Consider the following 18,466-nt stretch of genomic DNA (forward strand, 5'->3'; position numbering starts at 1 on the left):
GTTTGATAAAATAAAAAAATTAAATAAAATAAAAAAACTGTGCCCAAAATAAAATGGACCATAAGTCAACTACCCTTAAGCAGAAACACCTGAAACCAGGACTAAACCAGGACTAAACCAGGACTAAACCAGAACTAAACCAGGACTAAACCAGACTAAAACCAGGACTAAACCAGGACTAAACCAGGACTAAACCAGGACTAAACCAGGACTAAACCAGAACTAAACCAGGACTAAACCAGGACTAAACCAGGACTAAACCAGGACTAAACCAAAACTAAACCAGGACTAAACCAGGACTAAACCAGAACTAAACCAGGTCTAAACCAGAACTAAACCAGGTCTAAACCAGGTCTAAACCAGGACTAAACCAGGTCTAAACCAGGACTAAACCAGGACTAAACCAGAACTAAACCAGGACTAAACCAGGACTAAACCAGGTCTAAACCAGAACTAAACCAGGTCTAAACCAGGACTAAACCAGGACTAAACCAGGTCTAAACCAGGACTAAACCAGGTCTAAACCAGAACTAAACCAGAACTAAACCAGGACTAAACCAGGTCTAAACCAGAACTAAACCAGGACTAAACCAGGTCTAAACCAGGACTAAACCAGGACTAAACCAGGACTAAACCAGGACTAAACCAGAACTAAACCAGGACTAAACCAGGACTAAACCAGGTCTAAACCAGAACTAAAACCAGGTCTAAACCAGGACTAAACCAGGTCTAAACCAGGTCTAAACCAGGTCTAAACCAGAACTAAACCAGGACTAAACCAGGTCTAAACCAGAACTAAACCAGGTCTAAACCAGGACTAAACCAGGACTAAACCAGGACTAAACCAGAACTAAACCAGGTCTAAACCAGAACTAAACCAGGTCTAAACCAGGAACTAAACCAGGACTAAACCAGGACTAAACCAGGTCTAAACCAAGTCTAAACCAGGACTAAACCAGAACTAAACCAGAACTAAACCAGGTCTAAACCAGGACTAAACCAGGTCTAAACCAGGACTAAACCAGGACTAAACCAGGTCTAAACCAGAACTAAACCAGGACTAAACCAGGACTAAACCAGGACTAAACCTACAGGGTCAGAGGAAAATAAAGTCACATTTCGTTGTTTATTTAGAAACAGTAAAGTTTAATATAAAAACACAACACGAGACACAACAGTATTTTACACTCCTCTTCCTCTTCTTCTTCTTCCTCTTCTTCTTCTTCTTCCTCTTCTGCATCACTTCAGTCCAGTCTGAAAGAGTCCATCATCAGTCCAAAACAGATCCAGACCCGGTTTAATCCAGACCATCTTAAGTCCAGACCCGGTTCGGTCCAGGGTCCAGGGTCTAGTCCAGGCCTCCGAGGTCGTGCTGCTTGTAGGACTGAGACAGACCCCCTGAGGACGACACAAAACCAGAGTGAAACAAACCACAAATCAACTCTCAAACTCAAATCTCAAAACTCAAATCTCCCAGGACACGTTTCGCTTTACGGCGTGAACGTTTCAAAGTCCCTGTACCCGATTATTTCACGTATTTGCGTAAAGTTCGGCTTCGCTCAGATCCATTTATTCACGGACAAAATGTCGAAATAAAATCTCGGGATCTTCGTCATCGTCGCGGGTTTGTACGGACATTTACGACCAAAACGACAGCAGGTTCTCAAGGTCAAGTCGACAGGAAACAGAAACTGAGTCGGGGCTCGGGCTGAGGATCTTTACGAAGCTGCCGATACAATACGTCGATACTGCGCGCTTTCGATTCGATGCGATACGACGTACGGAGTGTCCCAGAAAATCGGACATCGTTTCTGAGGTCACAGAATGTTTAGAAACAGATCGAGATTCGATACGTGAGGTTTTTTATTTTTGTTGTGTTTTCAGGTTGAGCCGTTCACTCCCACTGGTATCGTGTCTGGTATCGTGTCAGTGTCTGGTATTGTGTCTGGTATCGTGTTTCATGTCTGGTATCGTATCTGGTATCGTGTTTCATGTCTGGTATCGTATCTGGTAACGTGTCTGGTATCGTGTCGGTGTCTGGTATCGTGTTTCATGTCTGGTATCGAGTCTGGTATCATGTCGGTATCTGGTATCGTGTCAGTGTCTGGTATTGTGTCTGGTATCGTGTTTCATGTCTGGTATTGTATCTGGTATCGTGTTTCACGTCTGGTATCGTATCTGGTAACATGTCTGGTATCGTGTCGGTGTCTGGTATCGTGTTTCATGTCTGGTATCGAGTCTGGTATCATGTCGGTATCTGGTATCGTGTCAGTGTCTGGTATTGTGTCTGGTATCGTGTTTCATGTCTGGTATCGTGTCTGGTATCGTGTTTCATGTCTGGTATCGTATCTGTTATCGTGTTTCATGTCTGGTATCGTATCTGATAACGTGTCTGGTATCGTGTCGGTGTCTGGTATCGTGTTTCATGTCTGGTATCATGTCGGTATCTGGTATCGTGTCAGTGTCTGGTATCGTGTTTCATGACTGGTATCTGGTATCGTTCTGGTATGTGTTTCATGACTGTATCGTGTCTGGTATCGTGTCATGACTGTATCGTGTCTTATCGTGTCTGGTATCGTGTCTGGTATCGTGTCTGGTATCGTGTCTGTGTCTGGTATCGTGTCTGGTATCGTGACTGGTATTGTGACTGGTATCGTGTCAGTGTCTGGTATCATGTCTGGTATCGTGTCAGTGTCTGGTATCGTGTCAGTGTTTGGTATCGTGTCTGGTATCATGTCTGGTATCGTGTCAGTGTCTGGTATCGTGTCAGTGTTTGGTATCGTGTCTGGTATCATGTCTGGTATCGTGTCAGTGTCTGGTATCGTGTCAGTGTTTGGTATCGTGTCTGGTATCGTGTCAGTGTCTAGTATCGTGTCTGGTATCATGTCAGTGTCTGGTATTGTGTCTGGTATCGTGTTTCATGTCTGGTATCGTATCTGGTATCGTGTTTCATGTCTGGTATCGTATCTGGTAACGTGTCTGGTATCGTGTCGGTGTCTGGTATCGTGTTTCATGTCTGGTATCGAGTCTGGTATCATGTCGGTATCTGGTATCGTGTCAGTGTCTGGTATTGTGTCTGGTATCGTGTTTCATGTCTGGTATTGTATCTGGTATCGTGTTTCACGTCTGGTATCGTATCTGGTAACATGTCTGGTATCGTGTCGGTGTCTGGTATCGTGTTTCATGTCTGGTATCGAGTCTGGTATCATGTCGGTATCTGGTATCGTGTCAGTGTCTGGTATTGTGTCTGGTATCGTGTTTCATGTCTGGTATCGTGTCTGGTATTGTGTCTGGTATCGTGTTTCATGTCTGGTATCGTATCTGTTATCGTGTTTCATGTCTGGTATCGTATCTGATAACGTGTCTGGTATCGTGTCGGTGTCTGGTATCGTGTTTCATGTCTGGTATCATGTCGGTATCTGGTATCGTGTCAGTGTCTGGTATCGTGTTTCATGACTGGTATCGTGTCTGGTATCGTGTTTCATGACTTGTATCGTGTCTGGTATCGTGTCTGGTATCGTGTCTGTGTCTGGTATCGTGTCTGGTATCGTGACTGGTATTGTGACTGGTATCGTGTCAGTGTCTGGTATCGTGTCTGGTATCATGTCAGTGTCTGGTATCATGTCTGGTATCGTGTCAGTGTCTGGTATCATGTCTGGTATCGTGTCAGTGTTTGGTATCGTGTCTGGTATCATGTCTGGTATCGTGTCAGTGTCTGGTATCGTGTCAGTGTTTGGTATGTTCTGGTATCATGTTATCGTGTCAGTGTTGGTATCGTGTCAGTGTTTGGTATCGTGTCTGGTATCGTGTCAGTGTCTAGTATCGTGTCTGGTATCATGTCAGTGTCTGGTATCGTGTCAGTGTCTCGTATCATGTCTGGTATCTTGTCAGTGTTGGTATCGTGTGGTATCGTGTCTGTATCGTGTCAGTGTCTGGTATCGTGTCAGTGTCTGGTATATCGTAATCTGTATTGTGTCTGGTATCGTGTTTCATGTCTGGTATCGTATCTGTTATCGTGTTTCATGTGTCTAGGTATCTGATAACGTGTCTTGGTATCGTGGTATCGTGTCGTTTTCATCTGGTATCATGTCGTATCTGGTATCGTGTCAGTGTCTGGTATCGTGTTTTCATGACTGGTATCGTGTCTGTATCGTGTTTCATGACTGTATCGTGTCTGGTATCGTGTCTGGTATCGTGTCTGTGTCTGGTATCGTCGGGTATCGTGACTGGTATTGTGACTGGTATCGTGTCAGTGTCTGGTATCGTGTCTGGTATCATGTCAGTGTCTGGTATCATGTCTGGTATCGTGTCAGTGTCTGGTATCATGTCTGGTATCGTGTCAGTGTCTGGTATCGTGTCTGGTATCATGTCTGGTATCGTGTCAGTGTCTGTATCGTGTTTGGTATCTGGTGTCAGTGTCTGGTATCGTTCAGTGTTTGGTATCGTGTCTGGTATCGTGTCAGTGTCTAGTATCGTGTCTGGTATCATGTCGGTATCGTGTCAGTGTCTGGTATCATGTCTGGTATCGTGTCAGTGTCTGGTATCGTGTCAGTGTCTGGTATCGTGTCAGTGTCTGGTATCGTGTCAGTGTCTGGTATCGTGTCTGGTATTGTGTCTGGTTTCGTGTCGGAGTCTTGTGGGATTTCGGTGGATTTCGGGCTCTTCCCGGGGGCGGGGCGAGTCGCTTCGGTCGGGTTTGGGCGCATTTCTTTTCAACAAACATGCAAACAGAATTCATCGCGGCCGGAAAAGTTATTGAGCTAGAGAATCAGGACGTGCGTTTTAGCATGCTAGTCGCTGATGGTAAAACTCTGTGGGAGTTTGTGCGAAGCTTCGATATAAACTCGTGGTAAACGAGGAAGACGTCTGGACCACTGCAAACTGTTCCAAATGAAATCATTCTGTTTTTCACCTTCAAAACAGTAAAACGTTACAGAGAATAAAGCTGCTCTGTGGAACTTTTCCGGCGAAGGGTCCGTCCAACACTTTTCCCCATGGAGATGTTACTGCTCCGTTATCTGTTTTTTCCATTTTTCATTTAAACACAAAATTGAAAACTAAAAAAACGACTCATTATCAGTTTTTTTCATTTTGGAGACAAATAATGCAGAAAATCGTTGTTTTTTCATTTTCTTATTTTTGGTTTTATATTGAAAAACGAACGAACGACACACGGATTTTCACTTAGTCTGTTTTTCTAGGAGTTTCCGAGCTCTAAAACCTCCCGTGATCGAGTAAACGTAAAGTAGAGCTGCTTAATGTCACACTGCGGAACATTCCAGGCAGAGCTACGACCGCGTATCCATGGAAACAAGCAGGAGACGGACCCCCACCCCACCCCCACCTGCCGAGGAAAAGGAGAAGCACAGCAGAGTTTAAACAAACCCACACGAGAGCAGGAAGCACACAGACGCAACACGACCAAATAAGGTAAAGACAGGTCACATGATCAGCAGCAGGGCGCAGGGCACAGGGCACAGGGCGCAGGGCACAGGGCGCAGGGCACAGGGCGCAGGGCACAGGGCACAGGGCACAGGGCGCAGGGCACAGGGCACAGGCAGCGGCACAGCACGGCTCTCGGTCACTCGGAGACTCACGGCTCATGTCATCAGAATAATCTTCATGTACTGGACTGTCAGGCTGTACGGAGGATTTTCAAACGAAACAAACGCAGAGATCGAGGAGCGAGATCGGGGAGCGAGGTCCAGGAGCGAGGTCGAGAAGGGAGGTGGAGGAGCGAGGTCGAGGTCGAGGAGCGAGATCCAGGAGTGAGGTCGAGGAGCAAGGTCCAGGAGCGAGGTGGAGGAGTGAGGTCGAGGAGCAAGGTCCAGGAGCGAGGTGGAGGAGTGAGGTCGAGGAGCAAGGTCCAGGAGCGAGGTCGAGGTCGAGGAGCGAGATCCAGGAGCGAGGTCCAGGAGCGAGGGTCCAGGAGCAAGGTCCAGGAGCAAGGTCCAGGAGCGAGGTGGAGGAGTGAGGTCGAGGAGCGAGATCCAGGAGTGAGGTCGAGGAGCGAGATCCAGGAGTGAGGTCGAGGAGCGAGATCCAGGAGTGAGGTCGAGGAGCGAGATCCAGGAGTGAGGAGGTCGAGGAGCGAGGTCAAGGAGCGAGATCCAGGAGTGAGGTCGAGGAGCGAGGTCAAGGAGCGAGATCCAGGAGTGAGGTCGAGGAGCGAGGTCCAGGAGCGAGATCCAGGAGTGAGGTCGAGGAGCGAGGTCCAGGAGCGAGATCCAGGAGTGAGGTCGAGGAGCGAGATCCAGGAGCGAGGTCCAGGAGCGAGATCCAGGAGTGAGGTCGAGGAGCGAGGTCCAGGAGTGAGGTCGAGGAGCGAGATCCAGGAGTGAGGTCGAGGAGGAGGAGCGAGGTCGAGGAGCGAGATCCAGGAGTGAGGTCGAGGAGCGAGGTCCAGGAGCGAGATCCAGGAGTGAGGAGGTCGAGGAGCGAGATCCAGGAGCGAGAGGAGTCCAGGAGCGAGGAGTCGAGAGGAGCGAGGTCCAGGAGCGAGCGAGGAGTCGCAGGAGCGAGGTCGAGGAGCGAGATCAGGAGCGAGGTCCGAGGAGCGAGGAGAGAGTCCAGGAGTGAGGTCGAGGAGCGAGGAGGTCGAGGAGCAGGAGGAGAGCCAGGAGTGAGGTCGAGGAGCGAGATCGAGGAGCGAGGTCCAGGAGAGCGAGGAGGTCCAGGAGTGAGTCGAGGAGCGAGGTCCAGAGGAGCGAGGAGGTCGAGGAGCGAGGAGGAGTCGAGGTGAGCGAGGTCCAGGAGCGAGGTCGAGGAGCGAGATCCAGGAGTGAGGTCGAGGAGCGAGGTCCAGGAGTGAGGTCGAGGAGCGAGATCCAGGAGTGAGGTCCAGGAGTGAGGTCCAGGAGCGAGGTCGAGGAGCGAGATCGAGGAGCGAGATCCAGGAGCGAAGGTTCTTTCTCACCAGCAGCACCAGTCGTTCCATGGGATCCAGAAGTTCTTAGCTGGGTTGGTTTTGGGTTGGGTTTTTTTTTGGTTTGGATTAGTTTTGGGATTGTTGTTTTTTTTTTTGTTTGGGTTGGTTTTTGGGTTTGTTTTTTTTGGTTTTGGGTTGGTTTAGGTCGTTTGGGTCGGTTTTAGGACCAGACAAACCCTGGCTGTTGTGTATCTGTCTCGTTCATGAAGATATTTAGAACTTACTCTGACAGTTTGAAACTTTAAAAATCCTCCGTAAAACCTTCAGGACTTTTGTCTTTTCACTGTTTCCAAAAAAAACCAAAAAACAAACAAAACACTGATGCGGATCATTTGGGACTGAAACTGAAACGGCTTCTAGTGTGTTTGGGATCAGCTCCACAAACTTCACCTGCCTCACCTGCCTCACCTGTCCCACGTGTCCCACCTGTCCACCTGTCCTCACCTGTCCACCTGTCCCACACTGTCCCTGTCCACTGTCCCACCTGTCCCACCTGCCTGTCCCACCTGCCTCACCTGCCTCACCTGTCACTTGTCTTACCTGCCCCACCTGTCCCACCTGTCCCACCTCCGTGTCCACTGCCTCACCTGCCCCACCTGTCCACTTGTCTTACCTGCCCCACCTGCCCACCTGTCCACCTGTCCCACTCCCACGTGCCCACCTGCCTCACCTGTGCCCACCTGTCCCACTTGTCTACCTGCCCACCTGCCTCACCTGTCCCACCTGTCCCACCTGCCTCACCTGCCTCACCTGCTCCACTGCTCACCTGCCCACCTTCCCACTGTCCACCCTGTCCCCACCTGCACCTGCCCCTGTCCACTGTCCTGTCCACCTGCCTCACCTGTCCTCACCTGTCCCACCTGTCCCACCTGTCCCACTGTCCCACCTGTCCTGCCACCTGTCCCACCTGTCCCACCTGCCTCACCTGCCTCACCTGTCCCACCTGTCCCACCTGTCCCACCTGCCTCACCTGTCCCACCTGTCCCACCTGCCTACTGTCCCACCTGCCCACCTGTCCCCACCTGTCCACCTGCCTCACCTGCCTCACCTGTCCACCTGTCCCACCTGCCCACCTGCCTCACCTGTCCCACCTGTCCCACCTGTCCCACCTGCCCACCTGCCCACCTGTCCCACTGCCCTGCTCACCTGTCCCACCTGTCCCACCTGCCTCACCTGCCCCACCTGTCCCACCTGTCTCACCTGTCGGGATTTTAAACGTGCTGATGTCACATGAACACAGAGTCCAGACTGAGGAGAGCCAGAGCTAAGCAGGAGCAAGACCAGGACCAAGACCAGATCATGGACCAAACCATGGGCCAGACCATGGACTAGACCGAGGACAAGATCAAGGACCAGGAGCAGGACCAGACCAGGACCAGGACCACATCAAGGACCAGATCACGGACCAGACCAGACCAGAACCAGACCAGGACCAGGATCAAAGCGGGACCAGACCAGGACGAGACCAGGACCAAAGCAGGAGCAGCAGGAGCAGCAGACACACCTGTCACACCTGTCACACCTGTCTCACCTGTGTCGGTGGTTCTTACCTGGAGCCAGGCCCTCTGCCCTGCCCTTGAGCCCCGCGCTGACGTGGGCCCCCGCAGCGCCCCCCACAGTCTCCAGAGGGAACGCGGCTCTGTCTCTGAACGCCTTGGAGCGCACAAACTCTCTGTCTTTACCTTTGGAGCCTTTGGGACGCCCCGCCGTCTTCTTCTTCGATTTACTGTCGCCCTTCACGCCCAGCAGGGGGTGCACTTCTACAAAACACACAAAAAAATACAAAAACACACACAGGTCAGGTCCAGCAGGGGGATTAGACACTGGTTCAGTCCACAAAAACAAAGGTTCAGTCCACAGGTTTCAGTCCGTCCAGTCGTGGAGTCCGTGTTTAGTCCTGGTTCAGTCCCGTTTTAGTCCCTGGTTTAGACCTGGTTTAGTCCTGTTTTAGTCCTGTTTTAGTCCTGTTTTAGTCCTGTTTTAGTCCTGTTTTAGTCCTGGTCTAGTCCTGGTTTAGTCCTGGTTTAGTCCTGGTTTAGTCCTGGTTTAGTCCTGTGTTAGTCTTGGTTTAGTCTGGTTTAGTCCTTTAGTTTGTTTAGTCTTGTTTTAGTCTTGTTTTAGTCCCTGGTTTAGTCTTGTTTTTAGACCTGGTTTAGTCCTGGTTTAGTCCTGGTTTCTAGTCTTGTTTTAGTCTTGTTTTAGTCTTGGTTTAGTCCTGGTTCAGTCCTGGTTCAGTCCTGGTTCAGTCCTGGTTTAGTCCTGGTTTAGTCTTGTTTTAGTCTTGTTTTAGTCTTGTTTTAGTCCTGGTTTAGTCCTGGTTCAGTCCTGGTTCAGTCCTGGTTCAGTCCTGGTTTAGTCCTGGTTTAGTCCTGTCCTGGTTTAGTCCTGGTTCAGTGGTTTAGACCTGGTTTAGTCTGTTTAGTTCAGTCCTGGTTTAGTCCTGGTTTAGACCTGGTTTAGTCCTGGTTTAGTCCTGGTTTAGTCCTGGTTTAGTTCTGGTTTAGTCCTGGTTAGTCCTGGTTCAGTCCTGGTTTAGTCCTTGTTTTTAGACCTGGTTTAGTTCTGGTTCAGTCCTGGTTCAGTCCTGGTTTGGTTTAGACCTGGTTTAGTCCTGGTTTAGTCCTGGTTTAGTCCTGGTTTAGTCTGGTTTAGTCCTGTTTAGTCCTTGTTTTAGTCTGGTTCAGTCCTGGTTCAGTCTGGTTTAGTCCTGGTTTAGACCTGGTTTAGTCCTGGTTCAGTCCTGGTTTAGACCTGGTTTAGTCCTGGTTTAGTCCTGGTTTACCTGGGTTTAGTCTGGTTTAGACCTGGTTTAGTCTGGTTCTCCTGGTTTAGTCCTGGTTTAGTCCTGGTTTAGTCCTGGTTTAGTCCTGGTGGTTTGTAGTCTTGTTTTAGACTGGTTTAGTGGTTCCCTGGTTCAGTCTGGTTTAGTCCCTGGTTTAGTCTGTTTAGTCCTGGTTTAGTCCTGGTTTAGTCCTGGTTCAGTCCTGGTTTAGTTCTGGTTTAGTCTTGTTTTAGACTTGTTTAGACCTGTTTTAGTCCTGGTTTAGTCTTTAGTCCTGGTTTAGTCCTGGTTTAGTCCTGGTTTAGTCCTGTTTAGTCCTGGTTTAGTCCTGGTTTAGTTGGTTCAGTCCTGGTTAGTCCTGGTTTAGTCCTGGTTTAGTCCTTGTTTAGTCTGTTTTGTTGTTTTAGTCCTGGTGGTTTAGTCCTGGTAGTTAGTCCTGGTTTAGTCTGGTTAGTCCTGGTTTAGTCCTGGTTTAGTTCTGTTTAGTCTGTTTTAGTCTTGTTTAGTCCTGTTTAGTCCTGGTTAGTCTTGTTTAGCCTGTTTTAGTCCTGTTTTAGTCCTGTTTAGTCTGTTTTCCTGTTTAGTCCTGGTTTAGTCCTTGTTTAGTCCTGGTTAGTCCTGGTTCAGTCTCAGTCCTGTTTAAGGTTTAGTCCTGGTTTAGTCTTGTTTAGTTTTAGTCTTGTTTTAGTCTTGTTTTAGTCCTGTGTTAGTCCTGGTTGTAGTCCTGGTTTAGTCTGGGTTTAGTCCTGGTTTAGTCCTGGTTTAGTCCTGGTTAGTCCTGGTTTAGTCTTGTTTTAGTCTTGTTTTAGTCCTTGTTTAGTCCTGTTTAGTCCTGGTTCAGTCTGGTTTAGTCCTGGTTTAGTCCTGGTCAGTCTTGTTTTAGACTTGTTTTAGTCTGTTTAGTCCTGTTTAGTCCTGGTTCAGTCCTGGTTAGTCCTGGTTTATCCTGGTAGTCCTGGTTTAGTCTGGTTTTAGTCCTGGTCCTGTTTAGTCCTGGTTTAGTCCTGGTTTAGTCCTGGTTAGTAGTCCTGGTTTAGCCTGTTTAGTCCTGGTTTAGTCCCTGGTTTAGTCTGTCCTGGTTTCAGTCCTGGTTTAGTCCTGGTTTATCCTGTTTACTCCTGTTCAGTCCTGTTATCCTGGTTTAGTCCTGGTTTAGTCCTGGTTAGTCCTGTTTAGTCCGTTTTAGACTTGTTTTAACCTGGTTTAGTCCTGGTTTAGTCCTGGTTCAGTCCTGGTTTAGTCCTGGTTTAGTCCTGGTTTAGTCCTGGTTTAGTCCTGTTTATCTTGTTTTAGACTTGTTTTAGACCTGGTTTAGTCCTGGTTATCCTGTTTAGTCCTTGGTTAGTCTTTTTTAGTTTTAGTCTGGTTTAGTCTTGTTTAGTCCTGGTCAGTCCTGGTTTAGTCCTGTTTAGTCCTGGTTTCAGTAGTCCTGTTCAGTCCTGTTAGTCCTGGTTTGAGAAGGTGCTCGGTGTTGGTGTGTGCGCTCCGTACCGTCGCTGGGCACCCCCTGCAGCTCGATGGTGGTAGTGCGGGCCTTCTTTTTGGCCGGTGGGTCGGCGCCGCTCTGCTTCTGTTTCTTGTCTCCGGAGGGGGCGTCGTCGGGGGCGGCGGCGGTCTGGGCGTCCGGCGGGGGACCGTACGGGTTCTCCTCGGGGTCTTCCACCTCCGGGGCGATGGGCAGGTACAGGAGCGCCCGCGAGTCCTCCAGCTCCTCGTCGCTGCACCCAACAAAAACAAGAATGAAGAAAAACAAAAAACAAGAACATGTGAAGTAACAGGACTAAACCAGGACTAAACCAGATAAACCAGACTAAACCAGACTAAACCAGGACTAAACCAGGACTAAACTAAACCAGGTCTAAACCAGGACTAAACCAGGACTAAACCAGAACTAAACCAGGAAACCAGGTCTAAAACAGGACTAAACGGACTAAACCAGACTGAACCAGGACTAAAGGACTAAACCAGGTCTAAACCAGGTCTAAACCAGGAACTAAACCAGGACTAAACCAGGACTAACTCAGGACTGAACTCAGGACTAAACCAGGTCTAACACAGGACTAAACCAAGAGTAAACCAGGACTAAACCAGGTCTAATACAGGTCTAACACAGGACTAAACCAGGACTAAACCAGGACTAAACCAGGACTAAACCAGGTCTAAACCAGGTCTAAAACAGGTCTAACCAGGACTAAACCAAGAGTAAACCAGGACTAAACCAGGACTAAACCAGGTCTAAACCAGGTCTAAACCAGGTCTAAACCAGGACTAAACCAGGACTGAACCAGGACTGAACCAGGACTGAACTCAGGACTAAACCAGGTCTAAACCAGGTCTAAACCAGGACTAACCAGGACTGAACTCAGGACTGAACTCAAACAGGTCTAACACTAACTAAAACCAGGACTAAACCAGGACTAAACAGGACTAAAACCAGGTCTAAACAGTCAGGACTAAACCAGGACTAAACCAGGACTAAACCAGACTAAACCAGGACTAAACCAGGACTAAGGTCTAAACAAGACTAAAACCAGGACTAAACAGGACTAAACCAGGACTGAACCAGGACTAAAACCAGGAAACTAAACCAGACTAAACCAGGACTGAACCAGGACTAAACCAGGTCTAAAACAAGACTAAAACCAGTCTAAACCAGACTAAACCAGGACTAAACCAGGACTAAACAGGACTAAACCAGGACTAAACCAGGACTAACCAGGACTAAACCTAGGACCAGGACTAAACCAGGACTAAAGGTCCAGGTCTAAACCAGGACTAAACCAGGACTAAAACTAAACAGGACTAAACCAGGTCTAAACCAGGTCTAAACCAGGACTAAACAGGACTAAACCAGGACTAAACCAGGTCTAACCAGGACTGAACCAGGACTAAACCAGGACTAAACCAGGTCTAAACCAGGTCTAAACCAGGACTGAACCAGGACTGAACCAGGTCTGAAACCAGGACTAAACACAACCAGGACTAAACTAACCAGAAAACCAGGAACTAAACCAGGACTAAACCAGGTCTAAACCAGGTCTAAACCAGGTCTAAACCAGGTCTAAACCAGGACTGAACCAGGACTGAACCAGGAACTAACCAGGACTAAAACTGAACAGGACTGAAGGTCTAAACCAGGTCTAAACAGGGACTAAACCAGGACTGAACCAGGACTGAACCAGGACTGAACTCAGGACTAAACCAGGACTAAAACCAGGACTAACCAGAGTAAACCAGGACTAAACCAGGACTAAACAGGACTAAACCAGACTAAACCAGGACTAAACCAGGTCTAAACCAGGACTAAACCAGGACTAAAACCAGGTCTAAACCAGGTCTAAACCAGGTCTAAACCAGGACTAAACCAGGACTGAACTAAACCAGGACTAAACCAGGTAAACCAGGTAAACCAGGAACTAAACCAGGACTAAACCAGGTCTAAACCAGGTCTAACTAAACCAGGACTAAACCAGGACTAAACCAGGACTAAACCAGGACTAACCAGGTCTAAACCAGGACTCTAAACCAGGACTAAACCAAACTAACAGGACTGAAACCAGGTCTAAACCAGGTCTAAACCAAACCAGGACTAAACCAGGACTAAACCAGGACTAACAGGACTAAACCAGGTCTAAAGGTCCAGGTCTAAACCAGGTCTAAACCAGACTAAACCAGGACTAAACCCAGGACTAACCACCAGGACTCAGGAAACCAGGACTACAGGAAACCAGGACTAAACAGGACTAACAGGTCTAAACCAGGCTAAACCAGGTCTAAACCAGGTCTAAACAGGTCTAAACCAGGACTTAAACCAGGATAAACCAGGACTAACTAAACCAGGTCTAACCAGGCTAAACCAGGACTGAACCAGGACTAAAGGACTCCAGACTAAACCAGGTCTAACCAGGACTAAAAGGACTAACCAGACTAAACCAGGACTAAACCAGGACTAAACCAGGATAAACCAGGACTAAACCAGGACTAAACCAGGTCTAAACCAACTTTAAATCCTTCTGAGAAATTAAACGTCATTTAAAATTCTAAATCTGATGAAACACATTTTTATTTAACTGATCTTGTGTTAAAACATTGAAATATAAAAATGTTAAAACTTCTTCTCAAATCGCCGCGTTACTTTCGTCCGTCCGTTTGTGTCGCGTTTCTGACCTGCTGCAGAACGCCACGATGGGGTCGACCGACGTCACGTCCACCTCCTCGTCCTCAGCGGCGTCCCCTCCTGGACAAAACACACCACACGGTCTTAAATCACTACAACGCCCCCTCCTGGACAAAACACACCTTCACTGCTCCCTTACAACTACAGCGCCCTCCTGACAAACAAAACACACCACACGTCTTTAAATACACTGCTCCCTACAACTACAGCGCCCCCTCCCTGCTCCCTACAAAACACACCCACACGGTCTTTAAATACACTGCTCCCTACAACTACACGTCCTGGACAAAACACAACCACACGGTCTTTAAATACACTGCTCCCTACAATACAGCGCCCCTCCTGGACAAAAACCACCACACGGTCTTTAAAACACACTGCTCCCTACAACTACAGCGCCCCCTCCTGGACAAAACACACCACACGGTCTTTAAATACACTGCTCCCTACAACTACAGCGCCCCCCTCCTGGACAAAACACACCACAGTCTTTAAAATACACTGCTCCCTACAACTACAGCGCCCCCTCCTGGACAAAACACACCACACAGTCTTTAAATACACTGCTCCCTACAACTACAGCGCCCCCTCCTGGACAAAACACCACAGTCTTAAATACACTGCTCCCTACAACTACAGCGCCCCCCTCCTGGACAAACACACACACACAGTCTTTAAATACACTGCTCCCTACAACTACAGCGCCCCCTCCTGGACAAAACACACCACACGGTCTTTAAATACACTGCTCCCTACAACTACAGCGCCTCCTCCTGGACAAAACACACCACACGGTCTTTAAATACACTGCTCCTACAACTACAGCGCCCCTCCTGGACAAAACACACCACACGGTCTTTAAAACACTGCTCCCTACAACTACAGCGCCCCTCCTGGACAAAACACACACACCACACGGTCTTTAAATACACTGCTCCCTACAACTACAGCGCCCCCTCCTGGACAAAACACACCACACGTCTTTAAATACACTGCTCCCTACAACTTACAGCGCCCCCTCCTGACAAAAACACACCACACGGTCTTTAAATACACTGCTCCCTACAACTACAGCGCCCCCTCCTGGACAAAACACACCACACGGTCTTTAAATACACTGCTCCCTACAACTACAGCGCCCCCTCCTGGACAAAACACACCACACGGTCTTTAAATACACTGCTCCCTACAACTACAGCGCCCCCTCCTGGACAAAACACACCACACGGTCTTTAAATACACTGCTCCCTACAACTACAGCGCCCCCTCCTGGACAAAACACACCACACAGCATTTAGATACACTGCTCCCTACAACTACAGCGCCTCCTCCTGGAAAAAACACACCACACAGTCTTTAAATACACTGCTCCCTACAACTACAGCGCCCCCTCCTGGACAAAACACACCACACGGTCTTTAAATACACTGCTCCCTACAACTACAGCGCCCCCTCCTGGACAAAACACACCACAGTCTTTAAATACACTGCTCCCTACAACTACAGCGCCCCCTCTGGACAAAACACACCACAGTCTTTTAAATACACTGCTCCTACAACTACAGCGCCCCCTCCTGGACAAAACACACCACAGTCTTTAAATACACTGCTCCCTACAACTACAGCGCCCCCTCCTGGACAAAACACACCACACGGTCTTTAAATACACTGCTCCCTACAACTACAGCGCCCCCTCCTGGACAAAACACACCACAGTCTTTAAATACACTGCTCCCTACAACTACAGCGCCCCCTCCTGGACAAAACACACCACAGTCTTTAAATACACTGCTCCCTACAACTACAGCGCCCCCTCCTGGACAAAACACACCACAGTCTTTAAATACACTGCTCCCTACAACTACAGCGCCCCCTCCTGGACAAACACACACCACACGGTCTTTAAATACACTCCTCCTGGACAAAACACACCACACAGCATTTAAATACACTGCTCCCTACAACTACAGCGCCCCTCCTGGACAAAACACACCACACAGTCTTTAAATACACTGCTCCCTACAACTACAGCGCCCCCTCCTGGACAAAACACACCACACAGCATTTAAATACACTGCTCCCTACAACTACAGCGCCCCCTCCTGGACAAAACACACCACACAGCATTTAAATACACTGCTCCCTACAACTACAGAAACATATACAGTCAGGAGAGCGTAAACACTGGAAAAATCTTATTTCAGTTTTAAATTCTGTGCTTAAATAAATAATGGGAAGAACAGATAACGGCTGAACCAGGACTAAAACAGGACTGAAACCAGGACTGAACCAGGACTAAAACAGGACTGAACCAGGACTAAAACCTGGAGAAAACACACCACAGCATTTTAAACCAACAGGTTTGTTCTGTTCTGCTTCAGTTTGTTCTTGTCATAATAATAGTTTTGCATCATCTCTGTCTTTATCACACGTGTGTTCTAACCCCTCAGTGTCCGTGTCACACGTGTGTCTGTACCCCTCAGTGTCCGTGTCACACGTGTGTTCTAACCCCTCAGTGTCCGTGTCACACGTGTGTCTAACTCCTCAGTGTCCGTGTCACACGTGTGTGTCTGTACCCTCGGTGTCCGTGTCACACGTGTGTGTCTGTACCCTCGGTGTCCGTGTCACACGTGTGTGTCTGTACCCTCGGTGTCCGTGTCACACGTGTGTGTCTGTACCCGTCTGCTCTGGTTCGCTCTTGTCTTCATCTTCGATGTCAAACTCAGACTCTCTTTCTTCATATTCCACGTTCTCGTCCAGTTCTTTAAAATCTGGAGCAAACGCGCTCCAGTTCTCCTGTAAACAGAACCAGACACAAACTTTAACCTCCTGCACCAAAACAAGAAAATATTACACACCTCTCAACACAACTATACACCACACACACACACACAACACACACACACAAACTGAATAAAGTCCACTACATTGTGTGTTTCTGTTCTGTGTTGTGTATTTTACGGTGTTGGACTGACCACTTGGTTCTGGGCCCAGATGGACACGACTCCGCTGGAGATGGAGGCGATGATCGGACGCACCGGATGCCACTGAAACACACGGGAAACACTTCAACACTTGATCTGATTCATTTTTGCGTTTCGTTCTGGACGTTTCACATGAACACGTCTTTAGTTCCACAAACACACGAGCTCAGTCTATTTGCTTCTAAAGAGTTAGTTTTAGTTTTCTCCTCACAGCCACGTCCAGCAGCAGTTCTCCTCTGGTCCCGTGGAGGATCTTCACCAGGTTCCCGATGCTCTTCTCCCAGATGTAGAGCGCGTGCTGCCGGGCCGAACCCGCCACGATGTACTCGCCGTCTCCAGAGAAGCAGCAGCGTTTCCACGGAGTCCTGAAACACCAGAGACGACAGGTTTAAAGGTTGTATAGAGGATTTTTTTTAAGGGAAAAGAAATACAGCGACCGTCCTTGTGCATGCGTGACACCACCTTCCTCCTCCAGCTCCCTCAGTAGAACCACCTCCTCCCGCCTCCTTACTCTAGAAATCACGTTTGTTTACAGCCAGTGCGTGTTCAGGATTACTGTTGAAGTTTCCTGTCTAGAGGTAATTTATCGACCGACGCATCAGTTTTTAGACCCTTCGTCCGCTTCAGTCGCACCATCGTTGGAAGGAATCTCCAAGAATCACCTCAGTTTGTCTTCGCTCCTTTTCCCCTTCTCTTCGTCTTCTTTCAGCGACCTCAAAAACGGACTTTCTTTTGCGGCGAACTGGTCGTGGATTCTCGTCCGCCGTCGCAACAAACTTTGAGTGAAATGCAAGGAAGCGACAGTTTGAAAAAGCCTCTAAGAACCGCTGCATAAATGACATAATCACTGCGCGCCGGCGAGTCAGTTACACTAGGGAGTTTGATTGACAACCTAACAGCCAATAGAAAATGAGGTAGCCTTGTTTTCTATTGGCTGATGTTTATCTGGCCTCACTACGTCCACAGTTGACAGATTTTCTCTTTTTTTTTTGGTCATCATAATTACAAGGCTGCTGCATCTCTGTAATGGTTTTTGAAACTTCAATTGACAATTTGAAACAAAAAAAAAATCCTCCATACAACCTTTAAACGCGCGACGAAAAGCGCAAACCACAGACACGAGGAGAATCTGACAGGATTCTAAATCTCCGATCTCAAAGACCACAGCGGGATCTGTTTACAGTCAAACCAGTCGCTCTGATGCTGCGTTCAGACCACGGCGGCTCTTTGGACAAACGGGAGAGAAATACTTGACGTGCGTCCATTTCCCGGGAAACTGGTTCGGTCCAGGTCCAGTCCTGGTCCAGGTCCAGGTCCAGGTCCAGTCCTGGTCCTGGTCCAGTCCAGGTCCAGTCGGTCCAGGTCCAGGTCCAGTCCTGGTCCAGGTCCAGGTCCAGGTCCTGGTCCAGGTCCAGGTCCAGTCCTGGTCCAGTCCTGGTCTAGTCCTGGTCCTGATCCAGTCTGGTTTAGTCCTGTCCTGATCCAGTCCTGGTCCTGGTCCTGATCCAGTCCTGGTTTAGTCCTGGTCCTGATCCAGTCCTGGTTTAGTCCTGGTCCTGGTCCAGTCCTGGTTTAGTCCTGGTCCTGGTCCAGTC

General features: G+C 48.6%; 1 protein-coding gene across 2 annotated transcripts in view; it reads right to left on the reverse strand.

Moving 5' to 3' along the window:
- Window positions 1–1,132: 1,132 nt before the first annotated feature.
- The window catches only part of rbbp5 (retinoblastoma binding protein 5), a 31,202-nt gene continuing 13,868 nt past the window's right edge, over window positions 1,133–18,466 (reverse strand). Inside the window, exons 8-14 of one of the 2 annotated variants that reach the window (XM_055158907.1) lie at window positions 17,083–17,236; window positions 16,863–16,934; window positions 16,566–16,683; window positions 13,878–13,947; window positions 11,202–11,428; window positions 8,479–8,688; window positions 1,133–1,398 (exon numbers count right to left, since the gene is read on the reverse strand). In XM_055158907.1, coding sequence (XP_055014882.1) covers window positions 1,349–1,398; window positions 8,479–8,688; window positions 11,202–11,428; window positions 13,878–13,947; window positions 16,566–16,683; window positions 16,863–16,934; window positions 17,083–17,236 — 901 coding nt within the window. In that variant the 3' untranslated portion in view covers window positions 1,133–1,348. The remainder of the gene's footprint in view (window positions 1,399–8,478; window positions 8,689–11,201; window positions 11,429–13,877; window positions 13,948–16,565; window positions 16,684–16,862; window positions 16,935–17,082; window positions 17,237–18,466) is intronic. The other variant, XM_055158908.1, reaches the window with a different exon arrangement.

Source organism: Boleophthalmus pectinirostris, unplaced genomic scaffold (assembly GCF_026225935.1).
Source record: "Boleophthalmus pectinirostris isolate CB_2022bp ecotype Guang Dong unplaced genomic scaffold, ASM2622593v1 HiC_scaffold_23, whole genome shotgun sequence".
In the NCBI taxonomy this organism is placed as follows: Eukaryota; Metazoa; Chordata; class Actinopteri; order Gobiiformes; family Gobiidae; genus Boleophthalmus; species Boleophthalmus pectinirostris.